This window comes from Osmia lignaria, chromosome 9, assembly GCF_051020975.1.
Source record: "Osmia lignaria lignaria isolate PbOS001 chromosome 9, iyOsmLign1, whole genome shotgun sequence".
NCBI classification, from domain to species: domain Eukaryota; kingdom Metazoa; phylum Arthropoda; class Insecta; order Hymenoptera; family Megachilidae; genus Osmia; species Osmia lignaria.
This window is the reverse complement of record NC_135040.1, coordinates 9,129,031-9,148,793: the sequence shown is the minus strand read 5'-3', so window position 1 is coordinate 9,148,793 and position 19,763 is coordinate 9,129,031. Positions and strand designations below refer to the sequence as shown.

Below are 19,763 nucleotides of genomic sequence, written 5' to 3'. Positions count from 1 at the left end.
TGAGGACAATCGATCAATTCACCTGGATTGCACGAGGATAACTCTACCAAGATAGCATCCGTCCATTATCCTCTGCAACCCTGTAAATAAATGAAACAGGTCAAACGTTTATGCTTGCACGCTGGTGTTGCCTGGTCCGAGAATATCGACAACAGAAAAAGATCCGTTAATCCTGGAAAGATGGTTCGTTTCTCTTGGGGATGCATTTCTTGAAGGAACATCGGATGTCTGTCACATCGGTTCCGCAGTGACAAGATAAACGAAAGATCGAAGGGCACTTGCTCTGTTTCCTATTGTAGAAACGTCACCCGTTTACACTTTCGACTTACTGCCCATTACTAATGTTGGAATCCGGGTGAAAGAGTTATACCAACTTCTAATAATATGGTTCATTAGCGGTGACAGGCCGACTCAACGAACTGAACTTCGTAAAAGAAGAGGTTGCAACAACGACAAATACGCGTGTTCTCGGTTCGCAAGTCTGAATCTATCTCTGACCTCTTGGGTTGAGCGCAAGAATACATGTACCTTGGTTAACGTAAACATCAAAAACATTTCGCATTGTGCTTAAAGAAATGATTGAGCTTTCTTTTGTAACACGCAAGATTATTGACTTTTTTAAATACATTCTGCTAGTATTCGACGAGAAAAATTTTAAGAATAAAAGTAATATTGTAACCCAGAGTTTATCCCGTTCAAATATAAATAAATAAAGTATGACGCGATTATCGGTTCGATTACATCGACGGGTTGCGCGTCAAAATGAGCGTGAATGGGTGGATGGAGGAGGAAGAGCTCGGTTATCCATGGATGCAGGTAAATCGTTGAAAAAGGGAAGAACGGGGGTGGAAAAGGCGAGAAGGGCAAAGAATTACTCGATTCGTCGCAACAGGGCGAGGCGGCACGTGGTAAATCCCACGCTGCGACTTTCCGTCGACCGGTCTGTACGCGAGTCGAGACGCGAAGCTGCTGAAACTCAGCAGAGAGGATGGCAGTGATAACTCACTTAGGGCAAATAATGGATTTGGCCCTCCCCCACTTCAGCCCCGGAGCGAGTCGCCCGAAGAGCAACAGAGAGAGGAACAGCTCCTTTAATTCATGGTAACACGACGAGAAGGAAGGGTTTCTTCGCCCGTAAGCGGGATTTAAAGGGCTGAATAAGAAGGAACGAATTAACACAGCCGGAGCCTTTTAATTATCAGCTTGGTCGCTCGCCATGGTCGAATCTAATTTTCGTCAAGGGTGATACGAATTCCCACGGTCTGTTCTTCCTAGTTTCTTCACTCGCTGTGTCGCAGAGACAGATAAACATTTGTGCAATTCATAATGTAAGCCTGTCCGAGGGTTAAGATCGTGAAAGACGAAGTCCAATCACAGTCTCCCTCAGCAGAAACTGATTTGTCATTTACATCGAGATGGGTTACACGCACGATACGAAATCCTCTTACGCGTAATCCTATTTCAGCGCGCAATCGAATCTGGAGCACGTTAAACCGCGCAAACTTGGCAGCCGGCTCGGGGCCTTTAAAGCGCATTAATCGCGCGACGACGAATCCTTCATACATATTTTATAAGTGACTGAGCATTTTTGCCCGACGTCGATCGAACATTTTTACATAACTTCGCATCGCAAATGGACCAGTCGCCGATCCGAAGATGCATGTCCACGCCGTGGGAATGATTTACAGCTGGTGTCAGTTTCGCTAGACGAGCTGGAACCCTTCGTAAAAATTGCGACCCGCAACAGGTTGCCAGTAGGTACAACCTATATGACGCTATGTACACGTGCACATATACGTGCATGCAAAGAATCTAAAGCATTTGCGCTGAAATATACAGGCCCTTTCACGAGAAACGATCAATAATAATAAACACGTATGTAGGTCATCATCAAAGAAAAAACGCTTCGTTCCAAACTTTCCATCACTTTTAATCCTTTCAAATTGATTTTCCTCCAATTATTATTATTATTATTATTGTTCTTTCAATACAATTTACATCTATGTATTCAGCTAAAAGGTGTTATTCTTGTATTCAAAATCTATTATTTTAGCCTGAATGTCGAGTCAGAAGTGTATCCCATTGTTTATCATGATTTATTCAACTCGTACAGTAACGTAGGTCTTGTGTGACTTAAAATGATTGCTTCCTTATCTGACTGCTCCGGTTGCACCGCGATTCGATAAGGAATGGGTCACCCACGTCGAGGGTTGAAACGTTTTCAAAGACCATCTGGAGGGTGTTACGTTACAACTGACGTATGTAGATAATCGACCTTTCATAAGACACTTTCTCGTTCTCTTTTCGTTAAAAAAAGAATCCTATTATTGTCACATGTATGGAACAATGACGGAAGTTATTTTCGTTTGAATCATATCCGGCTGCGGTATCGCAATGTTAATGAGGAGCAAGCTGATGATTCGCGAGCTAGTCTCTTCGTAGAAACTCGTTCATAAAGAAACGAACAATAACAAAAACGAGAGATCCCAGAGAAAGGAATGATAATACGCTTTCTTTTGTTCTCGAGGAACTTGTATTCTGGAAATTTTTCTCCTCGAATACTAGCAGAACATATTTTAAAAAGTCAGTAATTTTGTATGCTCCAAAGAAAAGTACGATCCATTTCTTTAAGCACAATGCGAAATGTTTTTGATGTTTATGCTTGAATTCGACGCAAATAGAACAAGTTGAAAATAAACGCGTAATAATCTTGTTCGTCTGATCAACCATACAATTGCGTATATTCTCCTCGTGACCGTCGATACCGCGACGTAGATATTTTGACGAGCAGCAAACTCCACGTGCCACCACGAAGGCGTTCGAGACGTAACAGACGAAAGCTTTGAACGATCGGCTATTCACGTGCATCGTAATAACCGTTGGGCGTCGTTCATTCACGAGGAACGTGCGTGCATTCATTCAGAAATGAATGACACACGTAGCCGCGACCGGATATCAACTTCCTCGTGGAATCGTCCCGACCGAGATAAAATTAATCGTGAAACGGAGAGAGAAATCGCGTTCGGTGCCACGTGATGCGCTAGCCACGCTGAGATCAGACGACTACGTGTTTTCCGGTTCATCCGGCCGTTGAAAGCTTTCTAAAGCCTAAATCGTCCTCTACGCTCCAGTTTATTTTTCAGCTGTCTTCATTTTTTTCCTTGAAACTGTAAAAATTATACTGAAACGTACGATGAGACGCATTGTTATGAGATCAGAAGATGAAAATAAAGCTTGTCGTAGCCTGACACCGAGAACAACAACGCGATTCCATGTTATTCACTCGTAATTATGCGTGGTTCACAAACGACTCATCGTCAGATATGGAAAATAGTTTTATAAAAGCCAGTTGATACGGAGTTCCTCAGAAATAGCCAGCGTGTAACGGTCCACTGTTGGATCATGCATAATATGCGCACTGACTCATCGAAGCCACGTAATTCGTTAAAGCAGTGTTGATGCAATTAAGCTGGAATTCCATGAACGATCTTCCACGTTTAAATTGAATCCGCGAGTATTCTGATGACGCTGTTTCAAGATTGAACAATCGTATCTCTTTAGAATCAGACAGAACATTCAAATGGTTTCCATGAAAAAACACGGCGAAGAAGGATGTAAGCGGCATCAAAGTTGGCGACAAGAAGGGACAAGCAAAGATTCGAGAACACGAAAGACGGTAAGAGAAACAAAGTGGCACAGCGTACGCGTTCCCTGTTGCTTTTTATTTTTATCAGACATGCGATTCACGTAGTTCGCCTCCAGCACCCCCGATTCAATCTAGACCAGAACGAAGGGTGGATTCGAGAAGGACCACGCGTCCTCTGTTGCTTTGTGTTCGTGTGTCGAAGGGCGGGAACGTGTCCGGAGTCGTGGAAACGCGAAAAGAAAGAACGTCGAGCAAAAAGACTGGGGAAAGAAGAAAGAACGAAGGTCTGCGGAAAGAGACGGTGAAATGTAAGAAATAAAAAGGAGTAAGATGAGTGGATGGAAGAAGAAGTTCTCGAGTAAGAAACGTTTTATGGTAGAAGCTGATGGCGAAATACGTGGATGGACGAGTGAAGTGTTCTCCACATGACACACTCTTACACCTATCGACTGTTCACATCCGGCGACGAGTTGGTCTTTGGACATTGATTAAGCGTGGGACTTGGGTCTGTGATTTTCTATTTTTTAACAATAATGAAACTCGGACTTAAAATTTTTCTTATTACCTAAGGTAATTCAGAAATTACTAGATATCAAGTTCGTCTATAGGTACCAAGAATCCCTCCGGAAGGTCGGCGACGCACTAGTAAAAATTGTCTCGATTGCCTCCGTGATTTCCATTGCATTTATCGAACTGAAGCTGATAATAATTGTTGACTCGAATTGCTCTACTTAAAATAATTAAATGCAGGGCAAACGATCGGTGGTTTCTTGCTCGAAAGCCAAGCATTAGGAAAATGTTGGCAGTCGACAGGTAACTGTTGGTGCTTAATGAGAAATTGATTAAACCAAGTGGTCATTTCCCTTTGCTGTTACAGACGAAACGTTCGCCATGCAAATTGAACGTATCCCTTTGAATTTCATATATTTTTCTTGCAATTGTAAACGCGATACTTCGTTTACAACCTAAGCGAGGACGTTTTAGGGAAGACTAAAAATGATAAACGTTGAAATGCAATTCTTTCTTTGGCAATGTTTCTAAATGAAACGGGAGGGAAAAAAGCGCCACTCATCCGGTTGTGAATTCCGTTTCATTAAGGCCAGATGTAGACCAGTCGCGGTTTCATTCACAAGTAGGCGTTTACGGCCACCAGCCGCGCATCTTTCCCTCCTGACCGCTTGAAACTTCGACAAAGTCAAGTTCACGCTCCACCAGCAATAAAAACCGAGTCCTCGACCGACCACCGGATGTCCTGTGCGATAAATCTTCCCTGTACCGAGGCGAGGGGAAAATCAACGGGCAACTCTAATCTTTAATATCTTTATATATTTGCGTGAATAACGGTAAAAATAAAGGACCATCTACGATTTCGCTAGAAAATCTTTAGAAACATGAAAGTTCTACAGATTCTATAACTCTTGCCCTTTTGTCCAAAAGCTACTCGTTCGAGATTCTGAATTGATTAAACAAATTATTACAATGGGCTGACGATGCGACAGGCTATTGCCTCGGTTCCTTTTTCCACAGAATGGAGAGGAAAGCTCGTGCTGCCGGTTCATAAATTCCTTCGCGTGTTTTTTATTCGTTCGAACGCCTAAACAGAAAACGCCGTTTGCATGATAAAGCCAGCAGACTCGCGACGCCGAGCGTTGCCTACTGCAAATCTGAAATTCATGCTCGCCTCGATCGATACGGATAACATCGCGAAATTGAAAATTACACTTTCCACTCTTCCCCTTTCTATCCTCTATCAAACGCGTTTATCAAAAAAGAACAGCACCGTGGTAACTAGATAAGATAGGGTTAAGTGTTTCCGTTTCAATCAGAAGAATTGTCAACAATTTGCATTCGTAAAAAAGAACAAACTATTTACAGCTTCAACCCTCGGACGACGAACCATGGAGAGGGCCCCAACTTTAATTTAATTTCATATTTGTAAGGTCTTTCGTAAATTTGGATCTCGATTGATCCAGACTTTACTGTTCAAGGGTTAAAAATTTGTTTACTACCACCTAGGAGATTCACTGAAATAAACACAGGAAGTTATCTCTACCCTGCTCCATCTGATTCGTTCTTCTCCGTCCTCCCATTTATGCATATATGTACATATATACACTATATGTCATGCATATATGCATGATTCGAGTACACACACGACCACGTAGCACGTGCGTACATCCTCGACCCCCGTGGACGACGTCGGCTTACAAATCGCCAAACTTCTTAGGAAACAGAGAGAGAGAGGAAGTTCAAAAGGGTCGAAGTAAAGCGTTGATAGAACGAAGAAAGATGGAAAAGGGAAAAAGGAACAGGCACTTGTTGTGCTGATCGAACATCCTGCGAATCCGTCCAAACACGTCCAACGAATTTCCTTTCTGAATTGTGCGATGTGTCCAGACACACGTTCAACATTAGACCGAAGAGACGATAAAAACTGCTGATCAGCGTTTTATCATATTATCAAATTTCGATTTGATTCGAAATCTAATTTGAGACTTGTAACGCAGTGATTCTATTCGTAACGAGTACAAAGTCAAAGGGCACAATAGGACCGCGATTAATTGTATTGAACGCCATTGGGACGACCATGCCGCAGTTATTTTATTAATATCGAATCGTATTTCGAAATCGAACGGTTCGCAATAACCATCCATCCAATTTGCGAGTGATCCCAGAAATGGACGCAAGGTGACTCTTTATTAAATCAATTGCAAACGATAGAACGGCCGGAAGGGGTAGGCTAATTACGAAAATATTTGATCTCTGCGGAAAATCATATCCCATTGCGTGTTAACCGGATAAATCATTTGAAATTCTACCGTTTAACCCTCGTTTCGTTTCGTTTCGTTTCGTTTCGACAGATTTACGACTGGATATTCGATCATTTTTATTTTTATCTGAACAAAAATTCTTCGAAGGGAAGGTATAGAAATTCATCGAACCATCTGACAATCATGGTTTCTCCGACAATGGTAAAAGTGTGATCTAGTTGTTGGTTAACATTTTTTTTTTACTTCCCCCTTCGACGAAGCAACTCGACCCTCGAACGAAGGAAAATGTCGAAGCGGTTGGGTCGCGTGTAACCGTGTCACGTCGCGATAGACGCGGTGCATGGGGAGAAGATGAATTACCCTGCTGTCCTTTTACGTCACCGTTGACAATCAAGCGTTAGTAAAAAATGGTCTATCTTTGCGGAGGACACTTGCCGAGTGCGTAGATAATTGATGAGTCGTATAGAAAAGCTGTCGACGAGAGTGAAAGCACGAAACTGCGTACCAATGCCGAACAATTTAAACGTTTACATTAGAAAGTTTACCCGGGGTTATTTAGAAAGTCCGAGGAATTGTTTCCAACACGCCTACTCGTCTAGATTTATGCAATAATTCTTTCGAGCAAATCGTTAATTGCCAACCACCTGCGTCTATCGATTAGTCAGCTGATCAATTAGAAAAAGAAAGGAACACCATTAGAGGGTAGATTGTCATCCGTCTGTTTCGGGGCGACGACAATAGACGTCGAAAAAAAGAAGGATTACGAAAAGGACGATAACTCGTGGGGCTAATTCGTTACCTAAACGGCCACGTAACGCGATAATGTGGCTAAGACGAAAGAGCACAATGTTTACGAGTATTTTTTTCTACGTGTCTCACGATCCATCCACTCTCAGAGCAGCGGCAAGTTAATGGAAATGCCAGGAGCATGGCAGCGCATACTAAAACGACCTGACCTCTTCCTCCCCTTCCATCTCCTCCCTCGTCGATGACTTTTCGACTTTTCCTCGCGTTTCTCCGCTTCCTGGCGACGCAGACGATGCCCTTCTCATAACTTCGTTCGCCGCGAACCCATAAATTTGCCGCGACAACGCATAAATCAGGCGTGCGTGCCCGAACGTACGCAGCCAGGTAGGCGACTCTCGGAGAAGCGATCAGCATTCCAACCTCGAACAGAGCTTCGATATAGCAGCCGGTACAGGGTAAACACGATCAGCCAGCATACGACGGCTGTACAAATTGTTTCAAAAACAATGTGTTTAAGGTAATCGTTCGTTGGCACAAAAGTAATCCTTTCCTCGTTACTTCAAGTTTCGATGAACCAAGATCAACGACATTTTAATTAAATTCTAATCGTATACTTTTTTGTACGTAGGCATCGAAGATATGCAGCTTCAGGATTGTACATTTCTTTTGGAACGTCCTATACAAGCTTCTCGTTCTTCCAGGACGACGAGATGGAAGGAGCACGCGAATATCCTGTTACGGTGTTCGACCGTGTTCGATGAAGCTTCGACCGAAGTCTATTTATCACGAACGCGGCGAAATTACGCGCGACGAGATACATACAGGGTGTACATCGTAACGAGCATCTTCATTTTTTAAAGAAAATTAGACAAGCTTTGTTGAAAGTAGACAAGTAATTAGTGCACCCTCTTCGTTTTTCGTTGGTCAACGTTTTCCTTGCTACAAGGTTGCACATTAAGAGTATTGTATTATAGATGAACAATAAAGAAATTTTTACTGGTAAACAGCTTCACAAACTCTTCTCCGTCAATTTATCCATCCTGCTCTCTATTTTCCTTTCTCCCGGTCTGCCGCGACCCGTCAGCTTCTGATTAATGCGTCGAAAGTCCTCGTAAAAAAGCTGCCGCGTGCGAAATAGACGCACGCATGTACGTGCCTATATCCCGTTCGCCATACACGCACGTATCCGCGTGTATATACCCGTGGGTCGTTAAGTAGAAATTTGTTGGAACGACATCAGAGGCGTGACATCTCCAGCGCGTGGAAAAAGGTTGCGGCGGCGCCCATTATGGCAGCAAGCTGGCGGATATGCTACTCCATATGTCGCTACCAATATCGGCCGGTCATCGATCATTTCGAGCTTCTTTTCCAAGTACCACCCATCAACCGACAGATCAGAGACCATTCGGGATTGCCTGTAGATGCAACGATGCATGTCCGGCCGATCGGAGACGCTTCTTTCTTTTTACCCTCCTCCTCTTCTTCCTCGTCTCTGTTGTAACTTCTTCTCATTCTTTTTTTTTTCTTCGTTCCTCTCTTTCTCTTCTTTGTCCGCTTCAAACGACGAAAGTTCGTGGAAAAAGCTGTGCAGGCCAGGCTCGAAATTTGATGAGTTTCTCCGACGCTTTGGCATCGAGATCGTGTGCTCGATCGAGCGGCGCCCGCTTCGAATCGAATCGAGAAATTTTTCGAGGGGTCAACGCGGTGCTCGCTTTCACGTAAATTAATTGGAACCGTATCGAGTGTAATGCAAATCCTTCAACCATACCCGTGGTCCAGTTTTCGTTCTTTGTCCGATCAAACGTTTTCTATGATTTTTTACATTTTCATTGTTCGATGAAAATTTTATAAAATGAAAAATTCAAGAGGAACCGTTCAAGAAAAATTAACGAAGGCAGCTTCGATTTCTGTCTCGCCCTTGCTAGCCCTTAATCAATTATTTTTAGAATTGTCCACACCTCTACCCTTACTTTATCATGGGGGAGAATGACTCGTGAAAAATTGATCGACCCCGTTTTTTTCCGGGGTTCCTTGCTTTAAACAAGGAAGGAGGAAGGAATATAGGTCGAATGGAAAAGGGTCGAAAGTCGGTTGTTCCAGGATGTAGGGAGAGGGTGGATGGGCGAAAGCTAGGCTTAATTCGACGGAGTAAAATCGAGGGACGCAATTTTCCTTGGATTAAAATCGAAGGATCGGCTTCATTAGGAGGCGAGATTAAACAAATCGCGCGTGAGCGTCAAAATGAAAAACGTTGGAATTATCTGCATCCCCTTTTCTACTCGAGCCTCGCTCTCCTGTTTTCAAGGAAATTCATTATAATCGTTTGGATATTCATCAAGCTTTGATTATTTGTACAAGCTCATTAGTAAATTTGTAGGAATCTTGCGTTCTAAAAAGCTTCTGTCATTCGGCGTTGTTGCAAGGATCGCGAATTCAATCTCGTTTCAAATGAAGAGCAAACTTGCGAACAGGTGGCAGTTTCTTCGAGACAAACAAATAAGAGGGTGAATTGACGTAGAAGGTCAAGAACATTGTTCATTAACATAGAATAAAAGCATGTTCTTCCTTCGACGAGAACAGCGTAACGCGAGAAATTCAAATATTTAGGTATAAATCTTTCTGTTGGATAAATATTTGCTATGGGCAAAATGAAAGAAGCCCATTGTCCATGGAGGGTAAACACGTCTGAAAACATATTCGATTAGCGAATATCGAGAGGAGCCCTTTCGTCTATCAATTGCCAATAGCTGGTCGAGGCCACTCGAGTGTCGGACGTGGCGAGGGGTGGGAAGGTAAGGGTTGCTGTCTCGCGGCACGTCGAATTCTTCAGTCGTTAGGCGCGGAAGCTGTAATTGACGTGGTCGAATAATGGAGTGCTGCCAATGGGCACAAAGGGCCAAGTCTGGACGCGTAGCTGCTACTGCTGCTGCTGGTGCTGGTTGAAAATCTGAGGGTGAAAGAGCGTGGCAAAGAGGGTGGCGAACGGTCAGAGCAAAGTTCCTTGCGATCCAAGGGAGACCAAACGTTTTTATCCCGTTTCCAACCCCTATCTGATCAGGAATGCCTCTCACGATTCGAGTGATTTATTCCCTCCATTTCTGGGGATTATTTTATATATAGACCCCGGCAGCCACCCTGGACGAGAGTCGCTGCTGCTCGTCGCATCGTGTCGTATCAGCATTGAGTCTGCTCTTCGAACCTCTGCCAGGATCACCCTCTCGCTGATCTTAGCTTCCGGTCAGACTCCTTTTTTTACAAAATAACAGTCTTTTCGAATTCCTGACTCGGCAACTCCCTCTGTATCAGGTCACAAAGGGGGTTATTTCTTAAATTCTTCGTCGCGCGAATTTCTGCCAATGGTTAGGGTGTCGTTTTTATAAAATCCTCACCATCTTTCTTTCATCGATTTTTCCCTCGTTCAAAGATTCGAAATTCATCGTTCTCAAATAGATAGAAAAGATCGTACATTTGCTTGTCAACTTAACAAAAGGTTGTTCTCTGTTGCACACTTCTGAAATGGCACGAAGTTACGTAGCAAAGATGTAGAAGAAATCTACGGTAGCAGGATTCAAACGTCTTTTGAAAAGATTGCGAATTTAGTTGCCAACAAAAGATCTACATATTTTTGAAACGTCACGAAGTTACTAAGAACGTAGAAGAAATCTACATGGAAAATTGGCAACGGATCGGTAAAAGTTAGATTACGAGCCACGCGCGTACGTATATCGAGCAAAGGAAGCAATATAAGTTTTTCCTCGAAACATTTCAATTTGATCGCTACCCGGTGAAAATTGTAGCTTCCAGCAGATCATTCCGTCCGATTGACGAATCGAAGGAGGACGCGTTGAAACACCGAGCCAGACGTTGCGGCCAAAACTTTTTTCTTCCTCCTGCGACAAAAAAATCTTGGATCACGCGCACGTCGAGAATCCGGTGTCGACTTTTCGCGAAATGCTGCGAACGCCACGGCATCGCCATAACTTTTCAGATTTGAAAGATACCGTCCGAGGCTCCAGTAAATCACCGACGATCATTCATGAGATTTCGCTGGATAAGAAGCGTGAAACGTATTCTCTCTGCCAACTTCCTTTTTTTCTTTCCTTTCCCTCTTATCTGTTCCTTTCTTCCCTTCTCTTCCGTGTCCAGATTCCGGAAACACGAGCTACTCGACGTAGAGCGGCACGTAGCCCTCGGGGACCGGGAGAATTCCATTAACGAAGCGAAAATATACGTACACGGAATGTTCGATGCAAGAAGGATTCTTCGTCGGATTAACCGAGCCTTCCGTTTCGTCGACGCGACTAATCAGTTTCTACTCGCTCGAGAAGGGTGGACAGCGGAACGAGCGATGAATTACAACGAAAACCCTGGCAAGGAACAATTACGTTCGGTTGATTATCCCGCTGCGAGTCGGTCGTATCTCACTATTGCTCTCACCCAGTTTCGCGACTCGGCGAGTTGTAAATCAGCCGGTGTAAAAAGATCAGCGAACATCGAGGAAAGCGTTATCGCGTCGAGCGGGAAACGGTGCCGTGTCCCGCGGGCGAGCTTTTTCAAAATTGCCGGCCAACCGAGGAACAAACCCCCCTCCCCGTCGTCGGTGAAATACTGCGACACGTAAATCAACGCGCAACCGTAACGCCACTGAGTAATCGTCGTTTGCATTTTCAGCTGGAAAAGCGAGGCGAGGCGAGGCGAGGCGACGCGACGCGACGCGACGCGACCGAAGGTGTTGCATCGAGGAAACGTCCGTTCGTCAAATTTCCCCTCTGTTTCGTCATCGTAAATAATCCACCGCGTCAGCGCTTTTCGTCAACGGAATGCATCCGCCGCGCCGCGTCGTTTAACTTCCCAATCTTGGACCATTTCAATTACCACCTCTTTTTCGATTAATTTACCACGTTTTAGGGAAAAAATCGGAGAATTTATGATTCCATTTCCATCGGTACGCCCTCTTTTCATTCATCCATGGGCAATAAAGATCGTTACCAATACATTATTGCCGGGTGGAAAATAATAATTCGAGGGTCGTAAGGAGGTTGTATCCACCCCCCACTGGCGCCATTACCGCGTCTAAAGCACCGGAATTATCGGTGTATCGTGAGAGTCGCGAGGAGTCGAGCGAAAAAGAGAAGGAATCGCAACAAATCACTCGATATCTCGGGAGCCACGCGCCAGGAGATCCGAGGAGAGACTGAGAGAGGTCGAGCACCAGCCACGTAGACGCAAGAACTTTTCTTATTTACGAGCAAGCTTATTTCCTCGGGCTACTGCATATGGATATCAGCGGAGCGACACTGCGGAATCGGTCGAGCACACCGCGTGGAACTTTAATGCTACCTTCCATTCCCTCTTTCCGCCTCGCTGGCCAATTCTCTTCTTCCTACTCTCCTCTCTCCTCTTCGCTTGTCAACCGCGTGTGTATACACCTTGATGCACGCTTCAACCCGCCCCGTTCCTCCGTGAAAACAAGAAGAAGCTTGAAACCACGGACGGGAAGATGCTTCGAAACTTGGGAATTAAAGCTTTCAAGTTTCATTCCGTTATCCACTGTAAACTTGTATTAATCTATGTGGCCAAAGAATGGGGGAAGGGGGAGCAGAGGGGAAGGTTTATAAAGTGTAATGATGATGGAAGAATTTCAAATGTGTAACACCGATTCGATGGAACGGTCCAGAGGAAATGTAAGGGAATTTTAACGAAACGAGCAGGCGAGATCAATGAGAGATTATCTATTCAGATTGGTCGGATAGATTTATTGGGATGCATTTGGCTGGAACGTGTGCACGCTTTATCCAGCAAATAACATTAATTGGATTAGCCGTTAAAGTGAGCCTCGATTGATATTTATTTACTCAACTCCCTGCTGAATATTTAGACAGACACCGGCATGATTCGTGTATACACGCGTTTTGCAACGCGAGACCGTTGCTAATTTATTCGAACTTACTGGCTCGATTAATGCACAGGAATGGATGCAATCTGTTTTAACCCTTCGCAGCCGAACGGTCCAGCAGAGGTGTCGCAAAACGCGCGTTATTAAATTGAGTACACATATTTTGTAAATCAAGCACGTGCAATTGTTTGAAAAAATTAAACAAGTGTATTTTCTGGGTAACAGAAAGAATCGTAAGAGCAATGTTTCGTTGGTCACAAAATTATGCATTCAGGGGAAAAAAGGTATCCGGAACAAGAGTATATTTCTCGGGAATTCAGAATGCACGATTTGCGGCGTTCTCGAGGAATTTTAACGCAGCGTCGGTGGCTGCTTAAAACACTGTTAAACCACCTCGCAGTACACTTATTTTTACGAGTATAAGACTTGCCTCGTAGCCATGAAACTTTCGCGCTCTGCTCGCCCGAAAGTCGTCCAATAAAGCCGGCCCGCGAGCTTTAGGGCTCTTCCTTCGCTCGCGCTGACAGGAATTGTGGTTTACACGTTGAACGTCACAGACAAAATGGGCACTTTTTGTAGGACTTATCGAAGCTCCGATTATTAAGAATAAAAATAGGTAATTTTCAAATTTTTAATTTCAAGCTTTCTATTCTTACCATAGCAATATTACTTAAAATGATGTTTTTCCCCCTGGCGTTTAGCGTGTTAAGAAAATCACCCGCCTCCGGGAGAAAGACAGATTTTTCTTCCCCAATAAGATCTTTCCGTCGTTGGAATAAAAAATACCGAGGTCGAGAAATGAAATTTCAATTCGAAGAACAGAGAGAAACGAGCCATGATCCAGCCGATATCAAAGATTTAAACATTTGTGGCGGATTTCCGGACAGAAATGCCACTTTGTCCTTAATTATCCCCGTTCGCCTTAAAAGGGCCGCCGAATCGCGGACCCGGAAAAAGAAGCTGCTCGTCGAAGTAACCGAGTTATCGGAATCGTGTATCGATTCTTGTTTCGATCGAATCTTGGCGTTGAAAGGCTCGTTCGGCTCTCACGAAACGAGTTACGAGCAGCGAAAACATTCGTAAAATCCCAGCCGCGGGTTTTACTTTGTATTTCGAGGAGGAGCAAGTGTCGCCAGAAATGTAACGCGCACAGCTGGATAATTAAAACGAGCCCGTTTATCTTCCGAGCTGGATGCAAGAGCGGAATGCACCACGATAAGAAAGATAAAGTCCGGTGCGCGCAATTTTTCCACGATAAAAAGCGAGAATCCTTTGCGACAACGTAACCGTTGTCGTTTAAGCGGTGTCTCTATGTCTCAGTTTTATTTCATCGCTGTTGTTGCAACAGAGACTGTGTTTCATCTCTACGGGAAGAAATATCGTCATTACAAATCACTGACAACCGTTTCACCGACGATATTTTCATCGACGCTGTTCCACGGGAACGCGATGTATCTTGGTCAAAGACGCTCGAAGATCGACGATCGAACACCCCTCTAATCTGCCGACAACATTCAAAGAGAGATTCCTTTCATTCGGTTAGCGATGGACAAGATTTGTTTGAATTCTGCCAGAAATCCCCGATCGTTCTTTCGAAAGGGATATTCAAGGTAGACCCTTCGTGGAAATTGGATGCAGAATTTCCTCGTGAAATCAGAACACACTGCTCTGATGGAAGAATTTGAAAAAGAAGAGGCAAATGTATAGGGGTGACGGTCGATCGTGTAGGAATTGTGTAATAAGTCCTTTTTTCCAATTTTCCTTGCTATTGGAAAATTTGTTTACCGAAGGTATGCTAAAAAAATAGTGTTAAATGCCCGGTCATTAGCGTAATGACTAAGTTCTTCTTAAATTCTTGGAACATTGATATTCAAATGACGCCGGATAACGATATTCCGGTCACAGAGGAACACGAGGTTCGCCTACTTCCGCGGGTTCGTATCAAAATGTGCCGCGAAACTTTCCTTAAATTAAATTACATGTAAACACTCGTTTCCATGTTACGCAATTATGTTTTCACATTCTGTGACTTGCTAGGAGAAAACACAGCGTAAACTCTGATCCAAAACATTTAAAATTCAATTTCTGCGCGTTAAGAAATGTATCGTTTTTTTGGTACTCACCTTTTCCTTCTGCGATGGATCGTCCTCTATCTGAAACAGAAAAAGGAGCACGATTATTATCAATTCTAGACATTTTACATATTTTTATGAAAATGGTAGTATGCAACGTGTAAAATATATCGCTCGATATTGTAAGTAAAATTAGCGAGCAGAATTGATGTGCAACATTTGCGTATCACGAAATCATCCATCGCTTTCAACCCTTAATCGACGCATCCGTTATTTCGTGTCTTGTAAAATTTTATTCGACCTTTCAGCCCCGTCATCCGGCAGACAGCCATATTTTGGATACGATTACGAGCGCTCGTCCATTTTCTCGAAGCGTGAGTTACACGCAATATCGTCGAGTGTGTCCCGCGAAAAATAGTCGGGGGGGAATAGGAAAAGAAAAAAGGAGAAACGAGAAGGAAAACGATAATAAATAACTCTACGGAGACGCACGTGACTTCGCGTTCGATGTATTGCAACAAATCACGCGCTCCGCGGAAATTAAACTGGTATCGGTAAACCGAGACGATCAGGACTCGTCGTTGATATTGAAAAAAAAAAATTGTCTCTGACTTGAGTTCAAGAAGATACTACAATAACGTTTACCTGAATGAAATACAGAACTTGGTAATTAATCATTTAATTGAGGATGACGAGTCGACTGGTCATAATACATTAAAAGGTTACAAATAAATAAAAACAAACGCTGTGCAATTAATATTAATGACACTCATTAATATCCCCCACAGTAAAAGAACGTATAGATAGCTTACGGAATAATATTTTCATATCAATATCTAGAGATTTGTTTATATTCAATCTTTAAATACTAACATACGTAATCTCTGTCGTGATTCATACATATAAACCGAAGCTTTCCGTTATATTTTTTACCAGATAAATTATCGCAAGTACTTTGCAAGAGACGTTGAATTCTCTAACAAACATTTATTTCCCCAGCCAATTATCCCGGCTGGTGAAATATTTTTCCGCCAGCCTGATCTGAGGAACGTGGAGGGCCACTGTTCATGACACCTCGTTAACAACGATGGTTTTTAATTTCAACCTGGCCGCGTTTTTCTCCTCCTTTACACACCCTTAAGTATGTTTACGTGCACTGCTTAACCCATTGTCATCCGTTGACACGTTGCAAAGGAGCACGAGGGGTAAAAAATGGTCGGTCGAGAAGCAAGAGGTTCCGCGACGTCTAACAGGGCAACATGAATATTAATAACGTCCCTCTACCTTTTCAAGAATAAATTGTACACCCGAACCAGGAAAATTTATTATTACTCGATGTAAACAAAGTAACGACGCTAATTAGAATTTTCCTTAATTCTTTTTAAAGCACAATAAAGTACGAGGTAACCAACAGTTTGGCCGCTTAGAAAAGCAATATCGCGAGAAGAGAACGTACGATATATCGCAACGAACCGGTTAAAAGTTCACTTGGTAGCAGGATGAATATCGTAAAACGTCAGAGAGCTATTTAAAAGCGTAATAAAGAAGCAGTATACTTAACTAGCCGACAACACTAATCGTCGCGACTATCAGCCGATATAGAGAGAAATAGTTTTTAATCCACGCCTACCTGTGTCTCCGTTCGCTGTCTCGTTTAAGTACGTTTACATGGGCCGGCTAACCCCATTACCATCCACTGACGTGTCCAGAGGGATGCAAAGGGAATAAAGAGTAGAGAGAGGGTTGTAGGTGGTTGCGAAGGGGATAGCAGAGGGCAGTGAAAGAGGCAGAAAACGAGCATACGATAGAAAGAGAGTGAGAAAGTGGAAGAAGGAAGAATACTGGTGTAAAAGCGGCTTCCTCGACGTGTAAGGTACGAGTGTAAGGCTCTTAAATGGTTATTGGATTGAGACCCTGCTCGAACGAGCAAGGAACTTACTTGGCGATATCCTGTCGTGGTAGCAGCGTTCATGGCCGAGGGAGGGATGAGAAGGGAAGTTGAAAATAGGGGTAGAAAGAAAGAGAGGAGGAACGGGTTGCATCGCAGGCCACACACGTATCGTGTAAATAGAGATAGAGCAAGTGAATCTAGTAGAGCAGAGAGAAAGAGAAGACGAGGGACACTGGTGTGCCACGTTTATGTGGATATTCGTATGCTCAAGGTGCACCGACCACCGCAGTAGACTCGCTGCCGTCTACCGTCAGCCAGCCAAGTTTTCTTAACACTTTATTGCGACCCATTGTAGTCTCGCCTCAACGGCACGGTACAAGTGCCGTATGAAACATTTAGTCGTAAGGGAAACACTTAATTTCACCGACGACCCTGCCAGGCCTCCTTCCTTTCAATATTCTTTCGACGCGATCGCTAATGGACACGCGTGTCGTGTGTTCCAACGATACCTTTCAAGATATTTTATATATAGTGGGTGATCAAATTATTAGAGCCACTCGCATTGATGATTTTACATAAATTAATTCTTAAATGAAAACCGAGTTAAACGGAGTTTGTGTTATTGTTTATGATATATCGATACTTGTAAAATTATGATACACAGTTGAAAAAATTGAAGATTCTTGACTGGCATAGAAATTCTTCGGACCTCAACCCCATCGAAAATTTATTATTAGTAATAAATGTCAATTGATTGAACGTTTGATAGATGTATGGGCTAGAAATAAAGCAATCAAAATGAATTGCTTAAAATGCATCGAAAGTATGCCGAAAAGAATTGAGGCAGTAATTGCAGCAAATATTAATAGTGGAGAATTATTGATTAAATTTGTGGCTCTATTTCTACACAAACACGAAAAACCCATTTTTCATACGATAGCTCTAATAAATTGATCACCCACTGTACAACCACGATCCTGTAGAGAAACTTTCAAGTCTTATTCTAGAGAACGTAGTGTACATAGTTTCAAAGCTACGTAGCATTTCTAGATTAGTCGGTTCAACGATGAAAGCGCATAGAAACGTGCAAGGGGGAGGAAGAATTCCTAGGTCAATAGAAACTGGTGGAACGGGTAATAAAAACGAATTGCCTACCATCTTACGCAATATTAGCGATAAGGTGAGGTAAACTCTACCTTCAACAGAGTCGAGTATTCAATTTTAATACATCAGCTTTGGGAGGAGCAAGTACGTCAGAGACAAGTTAGCGTATCACGCGATTATAATGGCTCGCTGCAACCGGAAGTTGGAACAAACGGAGCACCGCGAAGAAGAGGAGCTTTACGTTGATCGTTAGCCTCTCTTCCCTCAACTCGGACCACTTCCGTCGGTGTATATGCGATAGTAGCCACGTAAACAGCAGCCATCTCCCGCTAGCAAACTGTTACCGATATTACCCTGCCACTTAGTTACCAATTTACTTGGCCGACACGGGGCTTTGATGGCGGTTCAAGGGGACGGTTGCGGGGGCAGTTTCCGCGATTCACGCACGTTTCCATGTAAATCCAAATGTAAACCGAGGTCATAGCCAGTTATTGGCCCGGCACCGGTTCCCGGAGCCACGCTGTCGCCATTAGAAGGGCGTTTTTAAAGGAGGATGGGAGACGGTTCGTTTTCACGACGAAGCACGGGCCAGATAACGATGGAAATTAACTTGGCAGGCCTGGTTGGTAATGGTGGTTACCGCGACGGGACGTATTTTGTCGATTGAATTCGAATCGTATGCCCGTCGTTAGCCCACCAACAGCAACGGCTTAATGGCGCGTGCGATTTAAGCGAAAGTTTAAGTGAAATTTAAGCAGACGAGTTACCAACTTCGTAGGCATTCTTTTTTTTAAGGTTGCTAGGCTCGATAACGAAAGTGGGATTAACCACCAAGTAGAAAATGTCAATTGTACTTTGATTCTCTAAACCTTTTACTTTAAAAAGAAACGTTTCTTTTTCTAATGGATTCGGTGTCCCAAATACGGCAATCAGATAAAGAGCACATCCGCAGACTTGTTGGTTTAATTCAAGAAATTAAACGCGCTTTCGTTTAACCCGGCCCGCAACGAGCCCGTTCGCGAACACGTACAAGTAAAAGCGTAAATACGGCTAACAAGCTTAAATCTCGCTTCCAGCGAGCAACTGCTTCGCGGCAGCGAGGAAAGAGTCAAGGTTTTCGCGGCAAACTACGAAGGGAAGAAGTTTGAAGAGCGAAGAAATCCACATGGAACAAGCGTTAACTCGCTCAACTTCCTCGACAACTTCTTTTCAAACTTCTTCGAATCGGTTCCCGGAGCGTTTTATTAGGAGACGTTTCACGCGTTAACCGTACATCCAACTATATCGGCAGAGCAGCCCAATTATGTTCTCTCGCTATTATCTCAAAGCTTATTATACGAGGAGATCTTAAATATTTAGACGCAACGAAGTTTCTATTGGTCGTCGAAGCGGAGAGGGTTAAAAATCGCGAACGGGTTAAGCCGTATTCGCGGAGCGCAAAGTTGGAGCGCGAGGACCGGCAAGCTCGCCAATTAATTCGAGTGGCGTGGCGCAATTAATTTGTTTCGGGCTGCGGATGCCGCTCGTAAAACGTGCAGATAAAATTAATGAAACGGGGATAGGAGGAGTCCGGTCTGGGCGCTGCGGTTGCTGAAGGGAAGCCAAAGAGCGGAGAATCGAGCGAGGGTAGGAGAGG

The 19,763-nt window shown here is 43.6% G+C and overlaps 1 protein-coding gene and 1 long non-coding RNA gene across 2 annotated transcripts in view; one reads left to right on the top strand and one right to left on the bottom strand.

Annotated features, from left to right (window-relative positions):
• Positions 1 to 19,763, bottom strand: part of Pdk1 (Phosphoinositide-dependent kinase 1) — a 316,010-nt gene that overhangs the window by 249,235 nt on the left and 47,012 nt on the right. Inside the window, exon 2 of the mRNA XM_034323611.2 lies at positions 15,184 to 15,213. Within this exon, the coding sequence (XP_034179502.2) occupies positions 15,184 to 15,213 (30 nt within the window). The remainder of the gene's footprint in view (positions 1 to 15,183; positions 15,214 to 19,763) is intronic.
• LOC117604006 (uncharacterized) lies at positions 2,975 to 8,145 on the top strand. Its single transcript, XR_004581330.2, has 3 exons — positions 2,975 to 3,676; positions 3,752 to 7,681; positions 7,793 to 8,145. It is a non-coding gene; the product is annotated as an uncharacterized LOC117604006 (long non-coding RNA).